This window comes from Schistocerca piceifrons, chromosome 5 (genome assembly GCF_021461385.2).
Source record: "Schistocerca piceifrons isolate TAMUIC-IGC-003096 chromosome 5, iqSchPice1.1, whole genome shotgun sequence".
NCBI lineage: Eukaryota > Metazoa > Arthropoda > Insecta > Orthoptera > Acrididae > Schistocerca > Schistocerca piceifrons.
Genome location: NC_060142.1, coordinates 230,104,397 through 230,119,977, shown reverse-complemented (window position 1 = coordinate 230,119,977; position 15,581 = coordinate 230,104,397). Strand labels below are relative to the sequence as shown.

The following is a 15,581-nucleotide window of genomic DNA, read 5'->3' as shown; positions in this document are numbered from 1 at the left end:
CAGGTATGTTGCACCACGACACACTTTTGCCAGCAACTGGCCGACAGTGCGCAAGAGGAACAGTGTGGTATTTCCCGAATGAGATATTCGCTCTGCAGCGGAGTGTGCGCTGATATGAAATTTCCTGGGAGACTAAAACTGTGTGCCGGACCACACGGTTTTAATCTGCCAGGTAGTTTCAGTGTGGTAGTTTTCCGTTTTTAAATTCCTGGTCACGGGTGCTAGCTGTGTTGTCTTTCTGTTCACCAAAACCAGTACGTGTTTAGAAGTACTATACTGGCCATTAAAATTGCTACACCACGAAGATGACGTGCTACAGACGCGGAAATTAACTGACAGGAAGAAGATGCTGTGATGTGTAAATGAATAGGTTTTCAGGGCATTCACACAAGGTTGGCGCCGGTGGCGACACCTACAACGTGCTGACGTGAGGAGAGTTTCCAACCGATTTCTCATACACAAACAGCAGTTGACCGGCGTTGTCTGGTGAAACGTTGTTGTGATGCCTCGTGTAAGGAGGAGAAACGCGTACCATCACGTTTCCGACTTTGATAAAGGTTGGATTGTAGCCTATCGCGATTGCGGTTTATCCTATCACGACATTGCTGTTCGCGTTGGTCGAGATCCAATGACTGTTAGCAGAATATGGAATCGGTGGGTTCAGGAGGGTAATACGGATCGCCGTGCTGGATCCCAACGGCCTCGTATCACTAGCAGTCGAGATGACAGGCATCTTATCCGCATGGCTGTAACGGATCGTGCAGCCACGTCTCGATCCCTGAGTCAGCAGATGGGGACGTTTGCAAGACAACAACCATCTGCACGAACAGTTCGACGACGTTTGCAGCAGCATGGACTATCTGCTCGGAGACCATGGCTGCGGTTACCCTTGACGCTGCATCACAGACACGAGCCCTTGCGATGGTGTACTCAACGACGAACCTGGGTGCACGAATGGCAAAACGTCATTTTTTCGGATGAATCCTGGTTCTGTTTACAGCATCATGATGGTCGCATCCGTGTTTGGTGACATCGCGGTGAACGCACATTGGAACGTGTATTCGTCATCGCCATACTGGCGCATCACCCGACGTGATGGTACGGGGTGCCATTGGTTACACGTCTCGCTCATCTCTTGTTCGAATTGACGGCTTTTGAACAGTGAGCGTTACATTCCAGATGAGTTACGACCCGTGGCTCTACCCTTCATTCGATCCCTGCGAAACTCTACATTTCAACAGGATAATGCACGACCGCATGTTGCAGGTCCTGTACGGGCCTTTCTGGATATATAAAATGCTCGACTGCTGCCCTGGCCAGCACATTTTCCACATATCTCACCAATTGAAAACGTCTGGTCAATGGTGGCCGAGCAACTAGCTCGTCACAATACGCCAGTCACTACTGTTGATGAACTGTGGTATCGTGTTGAAGCTGCATGGGCATGGATAGGGACTGCAACTGCTGTGTTCGGATGCAGGCTGAGTTGGCATCCCTTCGCTCCCAGCTTCAGGCAGTGTTGGCTTCGGTCACACAGCTTGAGGCTGTTGCCAATGGGCATCACTGTGGGGGTCCGGATGGGGGTTTGTCGGGGACGGCCAGATCGTCCCACGCATCCCTCGATCGGACTACGACTGTGGTTGCCCGGGATACTGCCCGCATTGAGGCCGATCCCTCACCTGTGGTAGAGTGGGAGGTCGTCTCAAGGTGTGGCAGGGGGCGAAAGACATTCCGGAGGGCTGAACGGAAGGCCTCTCCAGTTTGACGAACCGGTCTCAGGCTCTGTCTCAGGCTGATACTGATCTACGGCCTGACATGGCTGCTTGTCCTGTTCCAGAGGTTGCCCCTCAGTCTGCAAGATCCGGCAGTCGCAGAGGGTGGGCTTACTGGTAGTTGGGAGCTCCAACGTCAGGCGCGTAATGGGGCCCCTTAGGGATATGGCAGCAAGAGAGGGGAATAAAACCAATATGCACTCCGTGTGCATACCGGGGGGAGTCATTCCAGATGTGGAAAGGGTCCTTCCGGATGCCATGAAGGGTACAGGGTGCCCCCATCTGCAGGTGGTCGCTCATGTCGGCACCAATGATGTGTGTCGCTATGGATCCGAGGAAATCCTCTCTGGCTTCCGGCGGCTATCTGATTTGGTGAAGACTGCCAGTCTCGCTAGCGGGATGAAAGCAGAGCTCACCATCTGCAGCATCGTCGACAGAATTGACTGCGGACCTTTGGTACAGAGCCGAGTGGAGGGTCTGAATCAGAAGCTGAGACGGTTCTGCGACCGTGTGGGCTGCAGATTCCTCGACTTGCGCCATAGGGTGGTGGGGTTTCGGGTTCCGCTGGATAGGTCAGAAGTCCACTACACGCAACAAGCGGCTACATGGGTAGCAGGGGTTGTGTGGCGTGGGCTGGGCGGTTTTTTAGGTTAGATGGCCTTGGGCAAGTACAGAAAGGGCAACAGCCACAACGGGTGCAGGGCAAAGTCAGGACATGCGGGGACCAAGCAGCAATCGGTATTGTAATTGTAAACTGTCGAAGCTGCGTTGCTAAAGTACCGGAACTTCAAGCGCTGATAGAAAGCACTGAAGCCGAAATCGTTATAGGTACAGAAAGCTGGTTGAAGCCAGAGATAAATTCTGCCGAAATTTTTACAAAGGTACAGACGGTGTTTAGAAAGGATAGATTGCATGCAACCGGTGGTGGAGTGTTCGTCGTTGTTAGTAGTAGTTTATCCTGAAGTGAAATAGACGTGGATAGTTCCTGTGAATTATTATGGGTGGAGGTTACACTCAACAACCGTGCTAGGTTAATAATTGGCTCCTTTTACCGACCTCACGACTCAGCAGCATTAGTGGCAGAACAACTGAGAGAAAATTTGGAATACATTTCACATAAATTTTCTCAGCATGTTATAGTCTTAGGTGGAGATTTCAATTTACCGGATATAGACTGGGACACTCAGATGTTTAGGACGGGCGGTAGGGACAGAGCATCGAGTGACATTATACTGAGTGCACTATCCGAAAATTACCTCGAGCAATTTAACAGAAAGCCGACTCGTGGAGATAACATCTTGGACCTACTGATAACAAACAGACCCGAACTTTTCGACTCTGTATGTACAGAACAGGGAATCAGTGATCATAAGCCCGTTGCAGCATCCCTGAATATGGAAGTTAGTAGGAATATAAAAAAAGGGAGGAAGGTTTATCTGTTTAGCAAGAGTGATAGAAGGCAGATTTCAGACTGCCTAACAGATCAAAACGAAAATTTCTGTTCCGACACTGACAATGTTGAGTGTTTATGGAAAAAGTTCAAGGCAATCGTAAAATGCGTTTTAGACAGGTACGTGCCGAGTAAAACTGTGAGGGACGGGAAAAACCGACCGTAGTACAACAACAAAGTTAGGAAACTACTGCGAAAGCAAAGAGAGCTTCACTCTAAGTTTAAACGCAGCCAAAACCTCTCAGACAAACAGAAGCTAAACGATGTCAAAGTTAGCGTAAGGAGGGCTACGCGTGAAGCGTTCAGTGAATTCGAAAGTAAAATTCTATGTACCGACTTGACAGAAAATCCTAGGAAGTTCTGGTCTTACGTTAAATCAGTAAGTGGCTCGAAACAGCATATCCAGTGCATTGGCATTGAAACAGAGGATGACACGCGTAAAGCTGAAATACTAAACACCTTTTTCCAAAGCTGTTTCACAGAGGAAGAGCGCACTGCAGTTCCTTCTCTAAATCCTCGCACAAACGAAAAAATGGCTGACATCGAAATAAGTGTCCAAGGAATAGAAAAGCAACTGGAATCACTCAACAGAGGAAAGTTCACTGGACCTGACGGGATACCAATTCGATTCTACACAGAGTACGCGAAAGAACTTGTCCCCCTTCTAACAGCCGTGTACCGCAAGTCTCTAGAGGAACGGAAGGTTCCAAATGATTGGAAAAGAGCACAGGTAGTCCCAGTCTTCAAGAAGGGTCGTCGAGCAGATGCGCAAAACTATAGATCTATATCTCTGACGTCGATCTGTTGTAGAATTTTAGAACATGTTTTTTGCTCGAGTATCATGTCGTTTTTGGAAACCCAGAATCTACCATGTAGGAATCAACATGGATTCCGGAAACAGCGATCGTGTGAGACCCAACTCGCTTTATTTGTTCATGAGACCCAGAAAATATTACATACAGGCTCCCAGGTAGATGCTATTTTCCTTGACTTCCGGAAGGCGTTCGATACAGTTCCGCACTGTCGCCTGATAAAGTAAGAGCCTACGGAATATCAGACCAGCTGTGTGGCTGGATTGAAGAGTTTTTAGCAAACAGAACACAGCATGTTGTTATCAATGGAAAGACGTCTACAGACGGTAAAGTAACCTCTGGCGTGCCACAGGGGAGTGTTATGGGACCATTGCTTTTCACAATGTATATAAATGACCTAGTAGATAGTGTCGGAAGTCCCATGCGGCTTTTCGCGGATGATGCTGTAGTATACAGAGAAGTTGCAGCATTAGAAAATTGTAGCGAAATGCAGGAAGATCTGCAGCGGATAGGCACTTGGTGCAGGGAGTGGCAACTGACCCTTAACATAGACAAATGTAATGTATTGCGGATACATAGAAAGAAGGATGCTTTATTGTATGATTATATGATAGCGGAACAAACACTGGTAGCAGTTACTTCTGTAAAATATCTGGGAGTATGCGTGCGGAACGATTTGAAGTGGAATGATCATATAAAATTGATTGTTGGTAAGGCGGGTACCAGGTTGAGATTCATTGGGAGAGTCCTTAGAAAATGTAGTCCATCAACAAAGGAGGTGGCTTACAAAACACTCGTTCGACCTATACTTGAGTATTGCTCATCAGTGTGGGATCCGTACCAGGTCGGGTTGACGGAGGAGATAGAGAAGATCCAAAGAAGAGCGGCGCGTTTCGTCACAGGGTTATTTGGAAACCGTGATAGCGTTACGGAGATGTTTAACAAACTCAAGTGGCAGACTCTGCAAGAGAGGCGCTCTGCATCGCGGTGTAGCTTGCTCGCCAGGTTTCGAGAGGGTGCGTTTCTGGATGAGGTATCGAATATATTGCTTCCCCCTACTTACACCTCCCGAGGAGATCACGAATGTAAAATTAGAGAGATTAGAGCGCGCACGGAGGCTTTCAGAAAGTCGTTCTTCCCGCGAACCATACGCGACTGGAACAGGAAAGGGAGGTAATGACAGTGGCACGTAAAGTGCCCTCCGCCACACACCGTTGGGTGGCTTGCGGAGTATAAATGTAGATGTAGATGTAGATGTAGATGTAGATGTAGATGTACCTGTACACGCCATCCAAGTTCTGTTTGACTCAATGCCCAGGCGTATGAAGGCCAGAGGTGGTTGTTCTGTGTACTGATTTCTCAGGATCTATGCACCCTAACTGCGTGAAATTGTAATCACATGTCAGTTGTAGTATAATACATTTGTCCAATGAATACCCATTTATGATCTGCATTTCTTCTTGGTGTTGCAATTTTAATGGCCAGTAGTGTAATAATGATTGGCGTTGTTTTAATCAATATCTTATTTTTGAAAAGTAGCTTATTTTAGTTCATATATACATTGTATATTGAATCATTAGTAGCCTCGTCGACTAAGGAAATGTTGCTGGCAGCGTCAGTTTGAGTATGTGTAGTAATCATTCTTCCGTTTTGCTTAGCACACGACGCTCCACACTCAGTGCCTTGTTTGCAAGGTATGTTGCCAAACGTTGAATGTCTCGTTGTAATAACACGCCACTGCTCCTCTGACGAAATCAGCCGTACCACTATGCAGTTTACAACCCTGCCGTGTCCTGGGCTCGCGATCTTCAGCAAGCCCGCGTCTTTAGCTGACAATTATGTAGCACAAAGCCCGCACACAAAATTGCGGCCGCTATAGGTCAGGGGTGAGACGTCGCCGCCGGTGCTGATCCTGTACGCGGTGGGAAAGCGGAAAAGCGGACAACATCCCAGGAACTTCCACTTTCGCTTCGCTGCTACAAAAGGGTATCTTTTAAGCTTTTTTCTGTCAGGGATCCAAGAAGTATGATATTTACATTCTTATTAACCGAGCCCTGCTGCCGACAGATCCGAAGTAGCTTTCCTTTCACGGTCTTGTACTTAACAGTGTTGAGAGCATAGGTCTCTGTAACTCCGTGTTAACCCTTCAGGCCAGCAGTTTTCGTCTGGCGTGTAGCCCACTGGCGTTACTGCGGTAGGACCACGAGATGTTTACTCTCAGAAACAGTGCGAGGACAGTGCACGGTGCGCATGCGCAACACGAGTAGTGACGTCCTAGCGAACATCATCAGCTCAGCTATTACCAGCACGGTAATGTTGCGTCGGCGCTAGCTGACATGCTCACAACCTGCTGCGACATCTCTTGGCCGCGCTTAGTAGACTATGCTGCCGGCTGACACAGTAACACAGAATTTCATTTAAATTGCACCAGCATGGGAATTATTCGTCGAAAATTGTTGAAATCTTCAGGAGAAGTTAACGACAGACGCTTATTATATTCAAAACGTACAATACTTCGTCTACTCAGTGTAGGGCATTTGCGATGAAGCATCAGTAAGAACTTTGTGGGTAAGTTTGAGAGTCCGGAAGATTCAGGAACTGCAAACTGTCCTCGTAGACAGAAAAAAAGTGTGTGAAGTGGTATATGAAAATATTTAGACGACTACTACATATTTCAGGGCACAATGCATTTATTTACTGATTATCAACCTATTTGAAGGCAAAGGAAATTGCCGAACTGCAGGGAACTCAAAGAAGAAACTGCGGTCTAAGATTTTGTTTTGAATATTTCTTCGAAGTTCACCACACTTAAAAGCCATTTTAAACGTTGTAACCGTAATAAAGTTCTATTGTTAACAATTCCTGAAGATCTCATTAATTTTCGACACTGATTCCTGCGCTACAGCAATTTAAATAAATTCTGAATGCCTGTACCATCCGGCCGCAAGAACTGAAGGCAGAATGCTAGGCGTGAAAGCGGAAACTACAAGACTGAAGGCATTGGTACTACAAAATCCTTTGTGTTTTATGTTTTTCACATATATTCTGCAATATTTCATGGTACAAAGTTATTAGTTCTCAAGTCGGTTGACCTTGTACATTCCTACATATCAGCTCCACAAAAATTACACTATTACTCGAATGATATCTCAGATTTCGATCAGCAGTAATTGTGAAAGTAATGCTTCTCGCAGCTGATGCGGCGCAAAATCGCGAGCTCGTGTTCTGGAGCTCACTAAAGGCACAGTTTTATAAGTTTGTGTGCAAATTAATATCATGTAATACAGTCGGGCTCTTCATGCTAAATGGGAATAAAAGGCCTCTTCAGGTAGCATTCCTATTATTTTATCAATGCTTCTGAGGTAATTAAAGCTTGTCTCATTTGTTTTTGGGCTTCATACCGTTATCGTACTCACTCGATCGCACGAAAAGTCAGAAACGAGGCTTCGCTTTCTCTGTGTTCTTCTTACACATTTATAGCACCTATCGTGGTTCTTCGACGATTTCCTGATGGCAGCAAATTAAGATCTTCGTCGTAAAGTCTGAGAGTCTGAATGATTCAAGAACTACAATCTGTCCTCTTGGAAAGAAAAAAAGTGGGTGAAGCGGTACATGAAAATACTTAAGAGGACTACTGTATATTTCAGGACATAATGCATTTATTTAATTATATCAAATCATTTAAAGGCAAAGGAAACTGCATTTATAAATTTGAGGCCGTGTCTCTTAATTACAGGGAACCCACAGGAAGAGACTAATGTGTAAGGCAATTGATTACATTAAAATTTTAAAGGCAACTGATTATACTAAAATTTAGAAGGCTGTTCGTAAATTACACGTGTTGTTGTTTGTATTGTATATAATATTGTGCTTAAAAACAGCACGATAAATAAAGTCTTTAAATTACATTTTTCATAATATCGATGAGGAATACTATTTCAGGGGGAAATATTTGAAATCAGGCACGTCATACGACTTGTTCTTGTTTGGTCACATATGCATATATGTTCTTGCGTGCATCACTGTTGTAAGGTTCGTGCGCTAAAAACAAAATGTAGTAAACGAAATTCACAGCAGACAAAAAGTGAACAAAGTTGGTAAATATAAGACAGCGTAATCTTTCTCTTCCTGTGTATCAGGTTCGCCTGTTATGCAAACAATTCTTTCCATAGCAGGCGGCCCTGAATTTTGTCCGCAAATGCGGCTACTGCAAGAACTGAAAAACCCAATGACGAATAATAATCTCCCTCGTATAGGGTCTGCCTAATCCGGCCACGGCAGAGTTCGTAAAACATTGCATTTCAGGAAGATGTAATGAATACCAACGACGACCTCACTCGTGTTATGTCAACCTTCCTGTATTTCATACTATCCTATTATATTCTGTATTGCATACTACTATATTATATCATCACTATATTACTCACGCACCAGTAACGATGTTCATAATGTACATTCTATCTGTGACAATCAAACAGTTCCAGCTCGCTGCTTTATGACAGTCTCACATTTGATTATCCACGACCTCTCTCAAATCTTATCATGCATTTCTGATATTTCATATGTACATTAATTATGGCACGTATAGTACAACAAAATATGTTACACCAGCTTTCATTTTTGTATAGACCACAAATATAGAAAAAGCAGCTCCTACCATAGTAATAACCACGATTTACATTTTTGTACGATGGAGTGAATAATATAATTATAGAAGCAGGTGAATTTACAGCAATGCCTGTGACAGCAAAGGGCGTGGGAAATGAGATAGACAAGAAAGAGAGCAAACCCAAGAGTATGAGTAGTCATGAGATGAAAGAAGTGAGGTGAGACGGATGTCAAAAATAAAAAGGAATGGAGTACTATCGAAAGCTGGATGTAGGATTTACTAGACCGGTGAGTATCAAGAAACGTCCATTACACTACAGCACTATCAAATATTTACTATCGTTCTCGAAACACTCCGCATTCTTCTCATTCGGAACATTGCAGCAATGTAGGAAAAATTTTCTTCATACTACGTTTAACTACATTTTCTGAATAGTATATGATGTCTATGAGGTGAATAGAAAGAGTCGTCAAAGTAATGATATGATTATCAGATGACGCAATTCGCTGGAAAAGTAATAATTCAAAATTAACGAACAGGGTGTTGTTTATGAACAATGGCTTTTTCAATGGAGCATATATCTTACAAAACTAGTGTTGCTGCTGAGCTTTTTTCTTTTTTTTAAAATTGTGGGTGGTACGATAAAGTGATGGATCAAAATCATTCCATGTGTAGCGCATGTAACACGTGGATTGAATGGATTTAAGTAACTTCTTCGACCGGTAGAAATCTTAATAGAATATTTTCTTGTTCTCATCCTATACAATAGCAGACCATGTGTTTGGCAAACAACTTGAGAAATAAATTGCGACACAATATACCAGATAAATACTGAAACTCATAAACTTGCATTTTTTGGGTATAATCTTGACAGCAGGTTTTTAAAAATGAAACTGCAGGAAGGTTTTCTGACGCCACAGGTGAATATTTGTCTCTAAAGACCATCATAACATTAAAACAGAAGGTAACGTTTGCAAGTTGTTAGTCTCTGCCAAAGTTTTCCTGCTATTGTATGTTACGTTGATGCACAATGATTGTGTTCCACTGCTTCCTCGAGGAAATGTCTAACGTTCATTAGTCTAATTGAATGTAGAAGCGGAATTTCCGGGATCGATTCCACGCAACTAGCAGACGTACTTCCGGGATGGGATGCATAATAGGACGAAGGTTACGTGTTCTTAAAGGGTGAATTGAAAAACATCTGGACTATTGATAATATCATAATACTAGCAGTGCAACCCACGTCACCATAATTGGATAACACTACCTAATTCGTTTTAGGCCCTGAGCTACACTCTCCTTTGTAATGGTATCCTTTGCCAGTTCCTCCCAATCTTTTAGCTATGGCATTGGTGTTCTACGGAAATTATGATGTTCTACGTAAATGCTTTAACTAGAAATTTGTAACTAAACGCGCAACAAAACAAATTTAATTAAAAAGACTTCAGGTGATACAGAGAAAGCAATTTACACCCCATAGCACTGATATCCCATAATTTCCGTCATCCCGTTACTGTGCTAGCTAGAGCTCATCAACAGGTTCTTTTCAGTGGGCTGTAAAGTCTCATAACTAAAAATACTGCTGCCCTTATATCGCAAATGAATGTTGACTGGAGTTGTTCAGAAGACTTAGAAAATAAGCACATGGTGAAAATACATATCTCTAAAGGAATGGCGCAGAAACACCATATTTGATAGGATGCTAACAGAGGGCAGTGTAAAGCATTCAATGCATCGTGCTGTGGCTGCAGTAATCAGCACCATGAGAATTTTAACCCCACAACTAGCCTGACATACTGAATAAGTGATCCATTGCCCCTAAAACGTTCTGGATAGGCTGACAGAAGACTTAATAGTTCTGTGTAATATCTTGACAACAGGTTTATGATGAACAACAACAAAAGTGAAATAAAGGTTACAAAGTGTAACAGAATTACATCACAAGTGGCTCATAATAAGAGGTTAGGTAATAAGACAATAGAAGTTGTAGAGGAGTTTTGCTGTTCGGACAGCTAAGGAAACTGATCATGGACGAAGTAAAAAGCGTATAAAAATCCAAACTAACACTGACAAGAAAAGCCGTCCTAGAAAAGAGTAATTTTTTTTCAAACAAACAAAAATATAAACGCCATAAAATGTTTTTTGAAAGTATTTGTTTGAAGTGTAGGCTTATGTGTAAGCGAAACAGGGACGATAAATAGTGCTGACAGGAGGTGGTCAGGAGGTTTTGAAATGTGGTGCTACAGAAGAATGCTGAAGATTAGATGGGTAGGGTAAGGTAACTGCCTCACTTTGAGGAGAACGAGTTTTATGGCACAATGTGGCTAAAAGAAAGGATAGTCTGACAGGACACACACTGACGTGATTGTTCAACTAACTTACGGGTTTGCTGCCGGCTGACGTCGTCGACCACCGCCGATATTTCGACAGGAGCACACCCTGCCATTCTCAAGGCACAACTGTAAGGAGGAAGCAATGTGCAAGGGACCTACGTTGGGACATTCTGTTTGTAGGAAGCCTACTCACACTGACTTGTATCTGCGAGCTGATAGTTGTCACCATCCAGCTCAGCGTGAAGGAGTACTTCGTACCTTGGTTCACAGGGCCCACGCTATCTTAGACGCAGAAAGTTTGGCAGCTGAGCTATCACATCTCGAAGTCACCTTTCGTCAGAATGGCTATAGTGAGAGGCAGATCAAACTTGGGTTGCGCTATCAGCCGTCTGTGCAACGGGTGAGTGACGATAGCAACGAAGTGGCACCAAAGTCTACGTCCTTTTTGCCTTACGCCGGAAGCATTTCCATCAGGATTGGCCGTATTTTGCGGAAATATGATGTGAAATGTGTTTTTCGACCACCTTCTAAGATTAAGGCCCCGTTGGCGTCCGTAAAAGATGATCTTGGTTTGCGTAAGGGCTGGTGTCTACCTTATTCCTTGCAGTTGTGGCATGTCATACATTGGTAAGACAATCAGGACTGTGGAAGACCGGTGTATTGAACATAAGCGTCACACACGCTTACAACAGCCGAGCAAATCCGATATTGCAGAACATTGCCTTGACACCGGTCATCCTATGGAATACAACAACACGGAGATACTGGCTTGCACGTCCAGCTATTGGGATAGTGTTATTAAGGAAGCTGTTGAAATCAAACTATCAAGCAACAGAGATGGTGGATTTTGTTTAAATGCTGCTAGGAATCCGGCTCTGTCTCTCATCAAAAAACAGAGGGACGAAATTAGTGCTACCTCACCTGTTGATTAATAGTCACTCGATATTTCTGATGTTGGTTCTCTTTGGTTGTATGTTGACTCTACGGTTACTTGTTCTGTGTGTGGTATCTTCCTTGTTTCTCCTCTGTGAACCTAGGTATTAAATTCCCTTGCACATTGCTTCCTCCTTGCAGTTGTGCCTTGAAAATGGCAGGGTGTGTTCCTGTCGAAATATCGGCGGTGGTCAACGACGTCACCCGGCAGCAAACCAGTATGTTACTGGAACTGACGTGATTGTGTGAGGTGAAAGGGGGGGGTGAGGGTTATAGTCTAAGGCAATGGCTTAACTGCATCAGGTACCTTGAGGTGGATTAGGTTTTGCAGTATCTGTACACGTAGTCTACCAACATAACATGCAAGTTTGCGGGTGGCTGAAGTACTGACCTGCAGGTGACGTATCTTTCACAGCCACCCTCCAACATCCAGGGAGGACGACAACAATAACACCAGGTGGTTTTTATGTACAACTCTGACACTTACTGCTAAAACTGTGGCGCTCCTTTCGCCTACATGTGGTGCCCCTGTCACCGCTTGATGGCATAGCTAGCACGGCACTACTTCCTACCACTATGATCCGCGCCAGCAAGTAGACTGTGACATATCCATCCACTATTGCAGATTTTAGCACGCCGTACTGCCTCAGTAAGCCGGTTTCAGCTGCTCTGCCAACCAGGAATATGCTTGTGCGCTACAACGAGCAGCCATCAGTCACCAACGAGGTGCAAGGACTTGGTGTCCGCCGGTTTATTGAGCTCAGTGCTTGGAATTAATAGACAGCCGTTCCCTTTGGTCTGTCTGTACTCTCAATTAGATCTAATTTTACACAAAGTGATAGGGGTTCACTCGAAACACATAACGTTTGCTGTAAACTCAAGAGTAAATTCATATAATTTCAGGAGATCATTACGTTATTGAAACAATTTGTAACATCAGTGAATTTTATGTGAAGCACGATTTTTGTGTTTGTTACAAAAAAAGCTAATATTGTTTTATATTTATTTGGGAACTTAGTTTCACTTGTAGGACCAAAAGATCATAACAAGTTTCAACAAGGAGAAGAGAGCCGCACAGTTTAGACTGAGTACAACAACACGTCACAAGTTTTGTCGTAGCTGTGTATCACCGTTGGAGCAGGCGAATCAAGGTTGGTGCACATGCTCACTTGCTAGTTCTGGCCGGTGATATGCGTATTCGAGCCTAAACTGTAACATCAGATGAGTTGCATGGTGACCTCAGTTCAAATTCGATATAACAACCAGGACCCTAGCAACTGCATTCTGCAAGCTGCACTTGAAGCGATGGCGCCGTCATCCAGATGGGCCGTAATTAAAAGGCCGAAAGCGGTCAGAACTCAACATCGCTGCATTAGATAATTACCATCGCTCTTCCTCTTGTGAAGCAGTTAAATTCAATAGAGTTCAGTAATAATCCTTCGCATGTATCCTCCTAGAGTCTGTTATTACCAAAATGAACACGAGACTGTGGTCTCGCTTAGCACATTCGTAATGGATTTTACAGATTTTCAAGACGTAATTATTTGTCCTTTTGCAGCACTGGTCACCACACACAGATTCCAGAGAACTTCTAAGAGCCGGAGAGTATTAAGCAAGTGTTGAAAGACAGATTTTGGTAGTACTTCATGACCTGCAAGACAAAAGTATTTTCCGCAAGGAAAACTGGCGCTTTTTCTGTCAGTGATTAATGGTAAACAAATATGTGAATCCCAGGTTATTCATATCCCTTAGTTTTGATCCATCTGTGTAGATGTGAACTGAAGGTAGCCATAGTGTTTCTAAACAAATATGTGAATCCCAGGTTATTCATATCCCTTAGTTTTGATCCATCTGTGTAGATGTGAACTGAAGGTAGCCATAGTGTTTCTAAACAGTCCAGGACGTAAATTTTAGCGACGTCCAAAATCAAAAAAGTCACTGGAATTATTTCCGTCATGGAAAATCGGTACTCTCATATACTGGCATTAGTTATGACTTTCTACATCTTGCATAACCTACGACATTTTTCATACTGGGAAAAGATGACTGATACTTTCATGGCTCTTCCTTTTGCTAATGTACGGAATTCATGGAAACTGGCCGGTTTGCGTATACTAGTTCCTATGTTACAAACCTGTTAACATTTTTCTTCTAATATGTGTGAGCATTTCGTGAGCTATAGTCGAGAAGGAACTGACGAGCAATGTTTTCATTGCACCCAAGCACATCCACAGGACACGGTACTGTAGCCTGTCTTGTAATACTTTGGCATTATCGCATAAAAGACGACGTCACCCAGCCCAGCCTTCAGCTAATTAGAGATCTACACAGAACCAACAGAGATGAGGGGTGGGGTCCTCGCTAAACCGTTATGAGACGAGCAATGCTATTAATGTCTTAATGTGCAACGAACGGATCAGTCTGTTGTTATGGATGCCTCACAAGAAGCGGAAGTGCGATTTTAACAGGACTTCGGCAGCTTGCAGACATCGTCACTGTTAGTGTAGTTGGCTTATCTAACACCCAAGATTTCCTCTCTTATTTTCACTGTTGCATCGGTGAATTTCTGGCAAGCAGACGGGAGTCTCGGAGACGACGGAACGATCACAATGTGCTATAATACTTACAATTAGCTGTGTTTCCCTAGCTGTATAGCCACCCTCCAAGTGGGCTCTTGACTTTTGGCAGTCAAGTAACGACCCGGAAGCTATCACATGACAACCGAAGCAAAACACGAAGTACCGGGAAGAAACATCACGTTGCACCAAAGAGGAGCACTGCAGTCGAAATGCATGCCTCTCTTTTATACCTAATGTTTAGTCCTAGAGAAAGATGTGACCATATATCCATAACGATTTCTTCAAAACATATTCCATGTCCCTCAGTACTGCTTATTCTACAAAGCAACTGATGAAATCTTTAAATTAATCATTTATTTCACTTCACATACTTGTTTCACATTATCAGTACAAACGGAACAATTCTGTTATCTTTAGCAAACCGATCCAAATAAATAAGACAGCTATTAATTGAAATCGTCAGTAATACCTTTGATCTTACATGGCAGATACTCGTTTACTGAAGACACATGGTTTAGGTGAAGTGGAACTTTAAACATAATTAAGTATTACATCAAATATATAAACTATTGATACACGCACGCAGCCTAATATTAAGATTCCGGGTGAATGTTTTTTACTCCTGTGGAGCTATAGAACATTACTGACTCAGGAAAAATGCTGATTTTGGGAGGGTTGTACAGATGTAACCAACAGACTTCCGAAAATATGTTAGAATTTGTTATTTCATTGATAGATCCGGGTCTCTCAGATAACGTGCATTTGCAGGGTAAATTATATAAGTCGTACGAGATGAGCACGATATTTGGAGGGAAAAATACTGCAACATCCATATCAAGAAATTCGCTACGTATCGAGGTGGTTTCTGTGCAGGCACTTACCTGCGAGATGAAGTACTTGGTGACGACCACGGGTTTGTCGGCATTTTCGGCAGCGGCACCTGTCTTGTCCTTGTCTTTGTCCTTGTCCTTGTCCGCGTGGCCCTTGCGGAAGCGCCACGTTCGAGGCGAACTGGTACCGCCCCCTGCAACAGAGAAAGCTGATTTAGCAAGTTTGTTGAGTTAGTAGGTGTACAGAAACTTTCAAACAATTT

The 15,581-nt window shown here is 43.5% G+C and overlaps 1 protein-coding gene across 2 annotated transcripts in view; it reads right to left on the bottom strand.

The window, feature by feature from the left end:
- LOC124798448 (high affinity cAMP-specific and IBMX-insensitive 3',5'-cyclic phosphodiesterase 8A) overlaps positions 1-15,581 on the bottom strand; it is a 1,735,971-nt gene that overhangs the window by 815,092 nt on the left and 905,298 nt on the right. For both annotated transcript variants that reach the window (XM_047261866.1, XM_047261867.1), the window contains exon 4: positions 15,370-15,512. In XM_047261866.1, the coding sequence (XP_047117822.1) occupies positions 15,370-15,512 (143 nt within the window). The remainder of the gene's footprint in view (positions 1-15,369; positions 15,513-15,581) is intronic.